Source organism: Furipterus horrens, unplaced genomic scaffold, assembly GCF_987537825.1.
Source record: "Furipterus horrens unplaced genomic scaffold, mFurHor1.1.pri manual_scaffold_1, whole genome shotgun sequence".
NCBI lineage: Eukaryota > Metazoa > Chordata > Mammalia > Chiroptera > Furipteridae > Furipterus > Furipterus horrens.
Window position 1 is genome coordinate 109,369,286 of NW_028327171.1, and position 15,399 is coordinate 109,384,684.

At 35.4% G+C, this 15,399-nt stretch overlaps 1 protein-coding gene across 2 annotated transcripts in view; it reads right to left on the bottom strand.

Moving 5' to 3' along the window:
- The window catches only part of ZNF148 (zinc finger protein 148), a 136,221-nt gene that overhangs the window by 14,875 nt on the left and 105,947 nt on the right, over positions 1–15,399 (bottom strand). For both annotated transcript variants that reach the window (XM_090266102.1, XM_090266111.1), the window contains exons 6-7: positions 9,759–9,882; positions 8,373–8,456 (exon numbers count right to left, since the gene is read on the bottom strand). In XM_090266102.1, coding sequence (XP_090122228.1) covers positions 8,373–8,456; positions 9,759–9,882 — 208 coding nt within the window. The remainder of the gene's footprint in view (positions 1–8,372; positions 8,457–9,758; positions 9,883–15,399) is intronic.

Below are 15,399 nucleotides of genomic sequence, written 5' to 3' on the forward strand. Positions count from 1 at the left end.
GACAATGCAGAGTTCTACAGGTAACAGAGCAGGAAGTACTTGCATCAACGACCAACAATGCAAACAGCAAAAAAAAACAGAGTGGGAGGCAAGCTGGATAGAGAAACAACTACCTAGTTCTACATTAGGATGCTATGACCTACTACTTTGCTTCGTAATAGTTATCATGGAGTTAGACTCTCTCCAAAAGATCTACAGAAGAGCAAAACAAGTTACAAAATATGTAGAAGCTGTTACTAATAATTGTGGCTGCTTTGAAAGAAAGTCAAGACAAGACACTGTCATAAAATTCAGATGGGGGTTGAAAACAACATTTAAGTGTTTTTGAAAATAGAAACTCTTCAGAGATAACATCTAAACATCTTAAAAGTATCCAGAAAAGTAAGAATGAATGACCTTGAGAAGTAAATTTAATTTCCCTAAATATTCAAAATCCTATTTCTTCATCATGACTGCGTCCAAGGCAGACAGTATTTGTCAGCCACTCTTTCACCAAAGGCCCAAATAAAATGCATGAATTCAGTTTGCGTCATTAAAAGTCAGTCAAATGAAAAACTATCAACAAAATAAATATTTTGTCATCAGCAAATCTAGACATCTGAAATGTTAATGAATTCAAGATTTGAAAGGCATGAAAGTTGGTCTTCCATTCAACTGGGTTCTGGAATAATAATAAGTGGAAGTAGCTGTCAAAATGGCTGCTTCAAATATTGGAGAATCCTGACGGTCTTCGGGCATTGAGTTCAAGGAAGTAATATGGATATTTTTCCTAAAGAATATGGTGTGAAATTTTGTAAAACAAAGCATTAGATCTAGACTTAACTGTCTTATGCTTCAACTTTTTGTAGAATATAAAATAATTTGGGAGTGGGAAGCAGGGAAGAACCCATATTAAAGGAAGGCAAACTAACAAATGAAAGAGTAAAAAAGATTACTTGTTCTAGAGTAATCATGTTTTTTAAGTGCAAAAATTATTTAAAACACACACACACGCACAAACAAATCGAAAACATCAACATGAAAAACTGCTCTCAGACAAACTTTTTTTTTTTTTTAAGTAGGAAATTGTTAAAATTAAATTTGGGGAGTCCTTTCTCAGCTCTTTTCCTGAAAATTAGTGCATCCTACACTGTTCAAAATGGAAGAGAGTCCAAAGTACAGAAAACGTAACTTTCTTTGTTTTACTCTAATAGTCAGTGGTTTCCAAGTTTTACCTGCTTCTCATAAACCAGTCAAAACTGAAGTAATATTATGCTCCTTGAAGCTTAACAATGTTGTTTCATTTGTTTAAATTTTAATACCTAAAAGTAAAATCAATTAATAAATTTGCAATTAGCTGAATAAATTATAATTTTTCATATTAATTATAGTTAACAAAACAGTGAACAAATTTCTAATTTTCTTCACAAAACAATAACATTCTTCCAACACTGGAGTTAAATGCCCTGGTATTTTATAATACTTACAAGATAAATCTGACACTCTTTAGCTGGGCATCAAGGCTCCTAAAATCAAGACTTCTAGTCTTGTCTACTCATCCCTACTCGACCCACTCCTTTCTGCTCTACTCAGAATGATTATTTACATGTTGTCCATCTTACCTTTGTTCGCCTCATACCTGCCAGAATTTGCTCTTACTCCTACATCCACAGAATTCATTTCAGACAAGCATACCCAATTACCCACAGGCCACAGGGCCAGGGCCAGAGTGGCTCTGCTCTTAACTTAACAAAATGAAAACCTCTATGTTTAAAACCAAAAGTTTTGGGGGGACTCAAAATTTTCTTAGTTCTTATCTACCCTTTCATTCCATACTGGTTAAAGGGCATGAATTTTGAAGACCTGGACTGTGTCATTAACCAGTTGTGCAGATGGAGGGGCAAGTCACTTAATCATTTTGATCCTTAGTTTTCTTATCTATAAATAATGATGATGATGATAATAATACCCTTCTTGCAGCACTGCTGTGAGGATAAAGATAATTTATGTACTGTGTTTAATATAGTGCTTGGCAGAGAATAGGTACTCAATAAATTTATTTGACAGTATTATTAGCTTTATGGTAATGATGACTGATTTCTTAGAATTTCTAGCCTTTTTTTAACTCAAAGACATTATTTATTTTGTTAAAGTCAAGCAGGACGATCTGTTGGGAGCTAAGTGGTAGGTGTCAAGCACGAAATCTATACACATTTTCCACGGTGAACTGCAGGATAAAAGCCACAGGCAACAGTCCTGACTGAAACCTCGCGATACAGAGTAGTCTACGGCTGAGCTACAGCAGAGGGGAAGAAACCAGGCATTTCTGGCTTTTTAACTATCTTGAAGTACCTGTCTCCATCTAGTTCTCCTATTTTTTATTTAGTTTTTAATTATTAAATTTATTAGGGTGACACTGGTTAATAGGATCACAAAGGTGTAGTCAGGTTCTTTTAAACTAGCATATCTGACACACATCTATAATTGATCTGATGTCTGCTTGTCTGCCTGATTTTAACTTGCTACTGCTACTCTCTGTGTGTTTCCGAATTGAGACTCTGCTACCAATTTACCTATCCTTTCCCAAAGAGTGCCAACTTCAGTACACCCCAGATTTCCCTCCTGCGCCTGGCTTCCATCATGCTTCTGCTCTACCATCTACAGTTCACGTAATGACACCTGACCCCCATGTAACATATGGACCACGAACTCTAAATCTACCTCACGGGACCAGTTAGGTTCCACCTCTTCCATGAAGCCACCAACTGAATCATCAATGGCCTATTTCATCTGAACTGCTAAAACACAGGTTCTATACTACCTTTCAGGATTTATCAAATTGTGAATCACAATTCACTCATTCATTCATTTATGTGTAATCAAATCATTCAATGATGATACATAAATAAGAATGAGACTACTTCAGGAGATTTGTTAGAGACTTCTCAAAACAAATGGTAATTTTTTTTTTTTAAACTATAGACACTATAAACGGAAAAAGAACATTTTACACGAATCTGAGGGAAAGGGATATTCACGCACAAAATATACATGGGTGGGAAAGAGTTAGTTTACAGTTTTTCACATGGAAAAAGATATGCAGGTTATGATTATTCCAATAGCTTTGTCAACTCAAAAGAATGTCACGAGGGCATTTATGAGACGTTACCGACGCTCGCTGTGCCATTGTGACATTCTTTTGAGTTGACAAAGCTATTGGAATAATCATAACCTGCATGTCTTATTCCATATGAACAAATGTAAACCTACTTTTGCCAACCCCTGTATACACTCTACTGAAAACTAGGCAGCTTTATTACAAAGTCTCTGATTCTCCATATTTCAGTTTCAATGCACATGTTAAATACTTAATTTTCTGGATGACTTCTCCCCCTCCCACCAAAACCGCCCCCCAGAAAATCTTTAAGTATGGTAAAATGTTTTATATGTACATATGGGTATGTGTATGATTTCTTCTACCTTTACTGAGATGATTTGTTATATAGTGTAAAACTTTTACATGTGTTTTAGGCGTAATCAAATCTTTTAGTGTGAATTATTAACAGTTTTGTAGAGTAAAAAAATCTGGCTTCTGCGAGCTTCGTAAAAGCAGAGAACATGAGTCCCAGCACTCTTTTTTGGCAAGTGCTCTGTCCATGCCAGTGCTGTCTGGCTTCAGCCATCACAAGGCCAGGGGCTCATAATGCAGGCAACACTCTTATTAGCACAAACCAGGATTCAGTTCCTTCATCTTCCAAATAAGACTTAAACCCTAACTAGGGCCTGTAACATTTTCTTTTAATAAGAGTTCTCCATTATAATTAATAAACTATAACTTAGGGCATCAAAATAATAAGAGGAAAACCATAATTTTTATTAATAACTGAAACATAGGGAAGTAAATACAAAGTGTTGAGCTAACTTAGGGGTGAATCAACAGTCTCTCTGACTCCACCCTACTAGCCCAACTGGTTTTAAAAATAATAATGCTATTATTCAACTATTTAACATGGTTGTAAGCAAAAGTCATAGTCAAGAGGAAAAAAAGATCAATATCAGTTTTGAGATGTAAAAAATGCTTACTTAGAAGATAGGTTTTCTACTGTTTCTTACTACATTTTCATGTATAAAACTAAGAACTAAAGCATTAAAAATAACCGTGTATATGCATAATTCTGAATGATTCAGTTTATTTTCAAAATCCCTTTTATTTGGGGGAGGGCTTATAAAATCAATTTTAAAAAACTTCCCTATATACAGAAATGCTTTCATAACATTTTTACTAATGAAATAAAAAATAACTGTCACAACTAAACAAAACAAGCATAATTTGTTATAATAGTCAGAATATCAGGATAGGTAGTCTGTAACTTACTCTTAAGAGGAATTTAGAAAATTAAAATAAAATACTGAAAATTATACTTAAATTCTTTATTCCTCAAACCCACACTCCCTCCTCATGGCCATAAGACTGGCACTTCCTTAGAGCAAAATGGTGACAAGGTTTTCTCGAGAAAAGAACACAACTGGATATATGTCATTCTAACATTTATTCTATATATGCATTTGGAAATGCAGGAGAAAAGGCACCTTAGATACAAGCACCTGATCACCAAGTAAATCTTCCAGTGATGATAAATACTTAACCTTGGTGTCGTCGTCGTCGTCGGCAGCCATCCGTCTCGAGAGACGATGGTGTAGCTTCCCAAGAGTCCATCTGCACCACCGAGAATGGCTGTGCAGTCCGACTCGGGAGTGACACGGTATCTGTCTCCTCCCGTGCCGAATCGACATCCTGCGATGACGCTGAAGCTACAGAGCCTGGGCAGGGTGACATGGAGGGTCTGCTGTTGCCCATGCAGCAGACCCCCCCTCTCTTCGCAGCTGAAGGGTCCAAGGGAAAGACGGAGTCGATACAGCTTGGCTTCAGGTGCGCCGCAGGAGTTGCCGGTGTTGACCACAACGTCAAACCGCCTTAGGGACTCCGGCTCCGGATTTTCTGTCGGGGTTTACTCCCCCAGCCTTTCCCCTGAAGAGGTATGCCGCAAGGCAGCGGAGGTTTTTTGGAGTCAGAGTTTTCCTTCTCTGATGTACCCTGACTGGAAGATCGAACCAGCGACACTTAGCTCGCAGGCCAACGCTCAATCCACTGAGCTAAACCAGCCAGGGCCAACCTTGGTGTATCGTAAGCAAAAGATCTATAATATATTCACAAGATAAAAATCTCCCATAATTACCAAAAATAGCAGTCCCAAGGATATCTGCATTTTGACAGTTTTCAATGCCTTACGCTAAAAAAATAAAGCTGAACCAGAATTTCAAGGATCAGCCTTGGGATGAAAAAGCATTCTCACTTAAAGTGGTATTTTGTAGGCTAGCCTACATTTAGGAAAGAGAATTAAGTGACAGTCTATCCAGACTGAGTTTAAAATTTTTCTATTTGAAAACCAAATCCAAGTATGTTTTTTTTCTTTAAGATTTTACTTATTTACTTTTAGAGAAACATCGATCAGTTGCCTTTCACATACCCTCAACTGGGGATCAGGCCCGCAACCCAGACATGTGCTCTGACCTGGAATCAAAAGAGTCGTCTTTTGCTTTGCAGGAGACGATGCTCAGACAACTGAACCATGCTGGTCAGGGCTATTCTTGGTTTTTAAAAGCCTCAGAGGATTTCTTTATTGGTGGCAAAAGCAGCTAAGCAGGTAATGATTTTTAATCATGTTGCAAATGGAGGAGAAAATGGGCTTGGAGGCTGGGAGACTAAAGGAGACAGTATAATAAGACCTAAAAGGATGAGGAAGGCTATAAGGAAAATAAAGCCTGTAAGAACTGGTAGTTCTTCTCACACACAACCTTTGAGGATCAGTTGATGGGTGACTCATTACCTTCTTGACAATTAAAAGAAGGATAAACACACAAAACCTTTTAAATTGCAATAACTATTTCAGTGCATTTTTCTAAACTAAGAGCCCACAGACAGAAAGCCTTGACACGGGCACACTTCAGGGCACAACACTCCTTCAGAAACAAAAGCCATTTAAAACACGAAAGAAAGAACAATGAGAACAAAAAACAAATGATGAAGAACATATCTGTGATTCTAAGTGTATCTTATAGGTATCTTGACTGTAAGACAAAAATATCTTACTGTCTTTAGAAAGAGTCTTTCAGAAGAACCAAGCAAATGAAGTAAAGAAGGAAAGTCTCGACCCCTTATACTAGCAGTTCCACATGGAAGGGGATGGGGGCAGGACACAGGACCAACAGGGTAAAATTTAGTCTTTTCAAAAGAAACTTTTCTCTGTTAAGGAACCATAGTGACTGGGTTGCCCTGGTTCCTCTCAACTCCTTATCTTCTTCTAAAGGCATTCTCTGTAACATGAGAACTCCAGTCTTTGCTTCAGTCCCTTTCAAATGTTACCAAACCCATAGGAAAGCTTAGTAGTAGAGCAAGAAAAACTCAAAAAGGCCCCAAGATATTCTTCTGCTTCTAGTCCCATTCTGCATTGTTAGTGATCTTACATGTGTGCTCTGGAGTCACAGAGACTTGAACTGGAATCTTGGCTCCACCATATACTAGAACATATAAATTTAGGAAAGTTTCTTAACTTCTAAAAAATGAGAATAGTAATGGCTCCTCTCTTTCAAGATTAATGTGAGGAGTAAATATGCTTTAACAAAACTTTCAGCACAATGCCTAGTCTTCAAGATACCCCATGGCCTAGCACAGCTGTCTTCCCAAACAGTGAGATTGCAAGATTGTGACCAGCACTGTAATAAAGAATTTACTAGAACAAAACAGAAAACAGAAGAGTACATACAATAAGGAAAAGCACTGTTTCAAAAATATATTTTTCAGACACACACACACACACACACACACACACACACTCTCTCTCTCTCTCTCTCTCTCTCTCTCTCTCTCTCTCTCTTAACTGGGCCTCCTGCAGTTTTTGTGTTTTGCCTTCCCTATGTAACCTCCAACAGATAGCACATCTGGCTTTTCCTCAGGGCAGAATAGCATTTTGTATAAAACTCTACAACATTTATTACATTGTGCTTGTTCATAAGTGTGTCTCTACCATTATAATGTAAGCTCCAAGGAAACTGCTTTATATTACCTCTGTATTTCTGGTACCTAAAAAATACAGAAGGCTCAGTAAATTTTTCTTGAATGAATGAGTAAATCATCAAAATCTAATAGGTATTAAAAACATACAAAAATAGTAAACCACTTTATCATTATCTGATCAGGTTTTATTATTACATAGAAATTTAAATTTAGCTGTAAGTCACAATAAAATCGAAACTGTTGCTCTTTTTCCCAAAATGCCTAGTCTGCTCCCTTCCATCTGGAAGTGATGAATAAATGTTTACTTTAAGAAACTGAAGTGGGTGGTGAGCATAATAAAAAACTTTGAAAAGTAGAACATCAAAGCAACTATGCTGCATAGTTGAAGTTTTATTTAAGGAGACTGGCCATAGTCATGCTTCCTTGTTAGAGGCAAAGAAAGTAAGGAAATTTATCAAGCAGAAAGTTTACTTCTTCTACAGGACCAACTATCCAAGGACCCCCTTTCATGGGTACTGAAGGTACCATGAGAACATGTCTAAATAACACCACCAAGCAGGTACTTGCTTAAGTACTAAATATAAAGAAATATGAAGAATTTTAATATTTTTCATATTCACATAGCATCACCATCACTCTCAATTATATTTAAATGTAAGAATCAAAGTTATACAAATTCACCACCTATACTTTTCTAATATCACAAAAAGCAAAACATTGAAAATAAATTCTAAAGAAACGCTTTTACCATGTTTAGAGACCTCAAAATTCAAAAGCTAGTGGTCTACGAAATCAAAATTACATATAAAACTAGTCAAAAGTAAATAAATGTTTACTCTAAAGTGAATCCCTTTCATAGTAAGCTTCTGAAATATGTTTCTAAATCATTAACTTAACTGAAAAACTCAGTTTCCAACTTATTAGGATTACAACTTTTTGATATAGCAAGGTAAATATATGAAACAGTAAGAAAAACAGTGTTATCACTGCTATCTCAGATATTTTGCTCCCATCCCCCAGACTAATTAATGTAATGATAATTTTGCCTATCTAAACTTATTAAACCTCTAAGGAAACAGCTATTTCACAAAAACTTCCTTCTGTCACTTTAAATATATTTTAAGTTATTATAAAACCCTACTTGAAGGTAATTTATTGGGCTTGGACATTGAAGACAAGTCTTGAAAGTTAACATTGGTTTATTGTAAGGAGAAAAGAAGATTAGAAACAAAACTAATAAAAGTGGCAACTCATTAAAACTCTTCCCTATATTTGAAATGGTAACTTTAATGACCCTAGTAAGGGTGGCAACACTCACCAGTATGAATCTTCTCATGTCTCTGTAGCAGGTACTTCTGTATGAAACGCATGTCACATTGACTACATTGAAATGGTTTTTCGCCTTAAAATAATTTCATATCCACAAATTAGTTACTGCATAAAACACAGTTTATAGTTACTATTTCTGAGGGATGATAAATCTTAGAAGCCCAAATTCTGGAAAGTTCCAAATTATCCATACAAATGTTTTAAACTATTCATTAACTTGACAGAATTTTATTTCCTCTCCATTTTCCCCCAAGGTTTTAAAATTCACATCCTCACTATCACACAAAAATGACACTAAATCTGATCTCTAGGCTTTAAGGGATTAAAAAAAAAAAAAAAAGGAAATGAAACAACTTAAAATAAAACTTTAAAATAATGAGGTTAGAAGGGACTCTATAGGTTATCTAAGCATGTCTTAAACATCTTTTCTTCCTTTTTATCTGGAGCAAGATCCACGCATGTTGTTCTCTGTGGCTAACCATCATTTTATGCCTGTCTACCTGTTTTCTCCAGAACCTTCAGAACTTTCTAAACATCCTTAAAAATAAAATAAAATTTAAAAATCCTGTATCTTCAAAGGTTCCCACTCTGGTGGTGCTTTTCCTTTTAAGAAGAGTATTCTTTTGTCTGCTCTATGCAGAAACTTTCCAGAAATCCTGAAACACTCCTTCATTACTTCCTAGCCTTCCTTCACCCACACCTTCTTAAGAGGAGTCTATCCTATGTCTCAAATTCTTTATCACCCACTTGTGCTTTATCCTGTACTCTACTTTCTTAAAAGGCTATTCATTATCTCCTTGCTATTCTCATTTTTTTCCTAGTTCTCTATACTCTCAGAGGTTATCCCATTGTTGATCATACCCTCCTGGGTATTCTCTCTTCTTTTGGCTTCCGGGACCAACTGTATTTTCCTAGTTACTGCCCCCCCTACTGCCCCCATAATTCAATCTACATGTCTAATCTATTTCCCCAAAGAGCTGTGATCAATCTTTTAGTTCTGCTCTCTACAACTTCATGTTCTTAGTTATCATTTTTATATTTGATTCCCAAATTCATATTTCAAGCTCCATCTAATATCATGCATAGAAAAATGACAGGCTCTCAATAATACATTCTTTAACTGTGTCTCTAGCTAAAAAGAACACATTAAGCCAACTAAGCGTCCAATTAAGATTAAATTAATTTTGCACATCTATGCTAATTATTTTGTCATTTAAACTTTTTCCTGGTTTCCTTCTGATAATCTGGCCTTATGAAATCTCTGATTTGAAATGCCAGGTTAGCTATGGTCTTAGGAATGAATGACATTTACACAAAGATGAAAATAGCGAAGATAATTTTAATGGCCATAAGCCCATTTTAAATCAAGAAATACCTGTATGAATGAAGACATGTCTCTGTAAGTGATAGTTCGTTCTAAAGGCAGCATTGCAGTGCTCACAAACATGAGATTTAGGGGTTTTCAAACCAAGTGATCCATCCTCATTTATTGTAAGAATCTAGTTAAAAAAAGGCAAAAACAAAAGAAATAAGTTTTAAAATTTAACACTAGTTTATAAAAAAAGATAATGCCTTTTAATGCAAACAATGTTCACCAGAGATTATGAAATATTTTTTCCTAAATAATTTTGAAAAGGCTGTTAGAATAATGTTGTTATTAATTGTAAAGAACAGTGTGACACTGAATGGGTCAGATTACTAATAAAATCTTGGAAGCTGGTTACGTAAGATTTCAGTACTCTGCCCCTCCTTTCCAAAGCAGAAGTCTTAAGAATCCCTAACTGTTCTCTGTTAGGGTGAGTATAGCTTCAATTTCCATTTCAAATTCTCAAATCTGCAGAACAGAAGTCTTATGTTTTAGACATAGCATAAATATGAATCAGTATAGGACTGGTTAAATAAATCACAGAAAATGAACACAATTTAATATCATGTGGTTTTAAAGTAAAATGAGAAAGCTCTCTATATACTTATATGGAATTTATTAAGTAAAAAAAGCAAGATTTAGAATCTAGTATATAATTTTTCCAGTTTTTGTATATGAGTACGAGAGAAAGAGAGAGAGAGAGAGACTGTGTGTGTGTCTGTGTGTGTGTGTGTGTTTATATATAAGTAAAAACTATTTTAAACGATGTACACAAAATGTATATAACCTCAGTTGTGATGGCTGGGAAACAGCAGAGAGGAGATAAGGTAAGAAAGATACTTCACATTGAACGTACTTAAAACACTTTTCTAAACCACCTAAATGTTTGCCTATTATATTTTCTTTTTTTGTTTTTTTTTTTAAAGACAAGAAATCAAAGTTTTCAAGTCATGCTAAGATAGAATTTAGAGTCTAGCTGGACCAGTTCAGAGCCTCTAAAGTTATTCTAGGACTACAAAACTATCATTAAGCATATCCTAAAAATATCTGTTGAATAAATAAATTTGAGTGGGTACAGGAAAGAGAGGTGACACAGAAGTCAACCTTATCTTCTCGGGCTTCTTAGGTTGAGAACATTGTGGGCCTAGTCTGGACAGTGCCAGCGAGAAGCCACATTGAGGCTTCATGTATCCCAATTTATCAACCATTTGTTCAATGTGTGACATTAAACTGCCTTGCTCATCAGACAAGTGGCAGAGTGAAAATAATCAATGATCCCTTTTTTCATTATTGAAAAGAGAAGAAAGATGGCAAAGTATGATCTGAAGATAAGCATATAACACTAGGAGGTAAGATCAGGAGGAGCATGGCCAGGGAGAGGCAAGCAATATGGGAGGTAGGGGCATATGGAATGGAGAAAGAAACTGTGTCCCACACAGGGTGCAGAAATCTAAGAAACATCTTTAAAAAATACAAAGCCCTTGGAAACTGATTAGGGTCTATAAATACTATGACCCCTTCTCCACCCCAGAAAAGGGAAATAGGTAAGAAAAAAAGCTTTAATTATTAAAAAATAAAATAAAATTTTTTTTTACCTTAAATTTAGGAAGACAATTTACCTATACTGTATGTAAATCAATGATAATTATTATGCAAACTATACAGGGTTTTTGAGTTCTGGGCAAACTGTCAATGTGGCCAACAATGCCTCAGAGTCTGCGCACCCAAGTCAGAGAGAAACACTGGCAGGCTGATGGAGGCAGGTGTTGCAGCTTCCTGAAGAGAGTCAGTCAGTGAGAATGAAAAGTTTCATCTCTGGCCAGTCAGTTTAGAATTTTTTCAACCCTTCCAAGTCACAAAATAATGTGCAAGTTAATACTGTGCAAACAAATAATAATAATAACCCATGAAATGTTTTAAAATCTGATTCAAAATATTTCTAACATAAAATACAACAAAAAGATATTAAACATTTTATATAAATAGAACTAAAAACAATATAGTACCAGGTAGTTTTTCACATATGTTGATAAATAAGAAGTCCATATACCAAAAAACATGGCAGCTTAGTAGCTTTCTGTGGCACAGCAACTGCAAAGAAAGGCTCTGTGAGGAACAAATTCCCGCCCAAATTACTTAAATGTGAAACGGACGTAATCCTTGACTGTACAAAGCCCTTTTAAGAAGAGTTAAGGAGTTCTGGGTCATTGTTTTCTGTCACTATATGTAATGCTGCCTTTCACTGTGGATTCAAGCCTTAATTCAAGGTGGATTTTATGGGTGAAACAGTTAATACTAGCTTGTGAATAGCAGACCAAAATATCTAGGATATTTATAAAGTTCAAAGACAGAAAAATCAAATTCTTAAGCATTTTATATTTAATTTTCATTTTTTTCTTTTCTTTTTAGGCTAGAGTAGCAAACATCTTTGTACAAAGGACACAAAATAAAATTCATCTTGCCTCAGACCACCAGTGGCTCCTCCCATTTGTAATCTGTTTTAAATGTTACTACCTGACTCGAGTGTTTTATTCACTACTATAAACTCAATACTATAAACTCAATGTCCAAAACGGTGCCTGGAACATAGTGAAACGCTATACACGTCTACTGATGCAACTACTTGCTATGCATACCAAACATTCTCACAAGCTTAACACTTTATTCTTTTTAAAACTTTTACAAGAAATAATATGCTTTTCATTTTTCAAAGTCACTAAGTAGTGCCACAGACAGGTGAGTATTCAAAGTACAAAGTCCCTTAGTGGAACAGAAATGGCAAATCAATGCAGGCAAAATTTTCTTTCTTGGTATAGAGTTGGCTTCTTTATTCTTGTTCACACCCAGTTTTTCAAGATCTTTTAGTAGAATGTTATCTACCAGTTAAAGTGTGTTTGCCTTACAGATTAGCTGTCTTACTTGCTACTAGTATCATAAAATAGTTCTGCTTCTCTTTTTCACTTCAATATATGAACATTACAACTGAAGAATCTGAAGTTTAAAAGTTTAAATCCCGAGATGCCTGCTCTATCTCCACATGATCTACCCTGCCTCCTGTCACTGAATCCTTTGAAGACATACGGTATATTATAAAGACCAAGCAATCAGGCTTTATCAGGAGTGGAGAAATTAGTAGTGGTCTAAATAATACTCAACATACTTGATTTTTTCTTAATTGTTTAATAAATTTAAAACAATTTTTCAGTAAAAAAATTCAATACCAAATGGAACTCAACTAATCTGCCCTCTTTAGCTCATGGCCCATTAGTAGATCTGTTTTTGTTCTGAGCCAAATGTGCTCATATATATACAGTGATGGTTATCTTAAATAATATACCAGCTTTGCCCTTGGCCACTGTGGCTCACTTGGTTGAAGCATCGTCCTGTAAACGCAAAGGTCACAGGTTTGATTCCTGTTGAGGGCATATGGGCATATGCCTAAGTTGCAGGTTAGGTCCCCAGTCGAGGTGTGTAGAAGAGGCAGACAATCAATGTTTCTCTCTAACATTGATGTTTCTTTCCCTCTCACTTTCTCTCTCTCCCTCCCTTCCCCTCTCTCTAAAATCAATAAGCATGTCCTCTGGTGAGGAATAATAACAATAGTAACACCACCACTAACAATAATAATAAATCAACTTTGGTCAGGCAAAGCACTAAGCTCTGCCTATTCAATTCAGAGATTTTTCAGTCCTCAAGGGTCACAGCCATTGAATAACTGAAACGCGACACCCCTCAGTGAGAAAGTTTTGCTCTCTTAAAAGGCAGAGGATCTGAATCCAATTAGAAATGGAATAACAGGGCAACCCCAAAGTTATACAACAAAATAACAAAGTCAGAGCAATAACCACTTCATTTTCACCATCATCTCTAAGATCCCATCCTCACATTGTCACTTTCTTTCATTCTTCAGGATTTTTGTTGTCTCTCAATATTATATTTTACATGTTACCAAATTTCGTTTGTGAATGACAAGCTTTTGACAGTGCCAGAACACGAAATACACTGTATCATAAGCATGGTACAATAACAGATGTTCAGTATAAAGACTCTGAGTTTTAGAAGAGGCTGTTTCTCTCATGTTTCCTAAATAGTAGGCAAAGAAGTATGTGACATATTTTACAGAGAGAGCTACATCAAAATATTTTTAGAGTTCAGTTCTGTGAAAAAATTACTCAGAATCTATAATTCCATGGGAAAATTGGATAAATAAAATACCAATACCTTCTTTTACTAATTTGCTTCTCCACTTTTCTCGTAAGTATTATTGCCTATTTCCACCCCCAGTCTTATAATCAATGCTTCAGAGCCACTTCTTCCACAATCACATTGGCATATAGGACAAAATATGACACATGCCTAGTGTGTGTATTTCTCTGCTGCTTTTAACTCAATTTTCCTCATTTTATATCATTCAATTGTAAGTCTTTTTGATATCAAAATCACACATCTTTTCTGGGAACCAACGGTATGTAATCAATTGTCAGGAAGAAATTCTCTAAATAATTTAGAACCAGTTTGATTTGTGGAATATGCTCTTCCTGAGTTCAGCATAACTTTGAATAATCAATTTCTATTCAGACCACCTACAGTGTTATAACAAACAAATCCAGTTCCTGTAATCAGAAAGAGATCCTGACATATCATAGACACAAAAATTATTTGTAGACAGAAGGGAAAAGGAGACAGGTACATTTCAAAATAAGGAGAAGTAAGTAATTAAAAAGTACCCTGCTCTATTTCATTCAATTACAAGGGAGTTAGAAGATGTATAAAATGTATACAATATTGAATTAAGGCAATACTGCTATATTTTACTGAAAAGGATTCTTAGAGTTCATCAATATTAACTCAAAAATCCTCATAAAACCTTACTGTGGTGGAAAACATTATCTCCTAATCATCTAACAAGCCAACAGCAAAGTCAGGTGACAAATACCTCATTTCTCCAGAAACTTCTAGTATCAAGACTTGAAATTCTCAAGCTTAAATGAAAATCACAATCACTTTTGAACTCTTTAAAGTATAACTGGAAATCCTCTGAATAAGAATCTCTAGGGATAGGGCCTGGATATTTATAACTGAAAGAGCTCTATAGGTGATCCTAATGCAGAGCCAGGACGGAGCACCACTGACACAAAGGGAATGCACTGAGACAGAATTAAGTCCACTGAGACTTCCCATACATTTCTAATAACTTTAGTGCTCTGTAGTCCTAAACCACAACAAAACAAAAATAGATTCAATGGGGCAATGGAATATAATGTTAAATGGCCACAAAGGTATAGTAATGTAAAATGGAATAGTATCTCATTAATGAATGAGACAGCTAAGCTATTATAAGCAGTCAAGAAATAAAACCTAGCAGTCAAGAGTTTTCAGGGAAAGGGGGTGAGGGGTAGTATCTCAGTCCTCCCTGAGGGCTTCATTACAATACATACGATTTTTAAAAATGTTTTCAACATCAAGCCTAAGACATTAAAAGTTAATCATGTTCAAATAAATGCACTATATTTAAAAAGAAAACAATACATTAAAGACTTCAACCGAAGTGGTTAAAATAAAATTAAATTTGATATTTAAAAGTGACAAGGGTTTACTGTGTAAAAAATTTACTTTCATAAAACAGCTTATTCCATGACAGTATCAAATA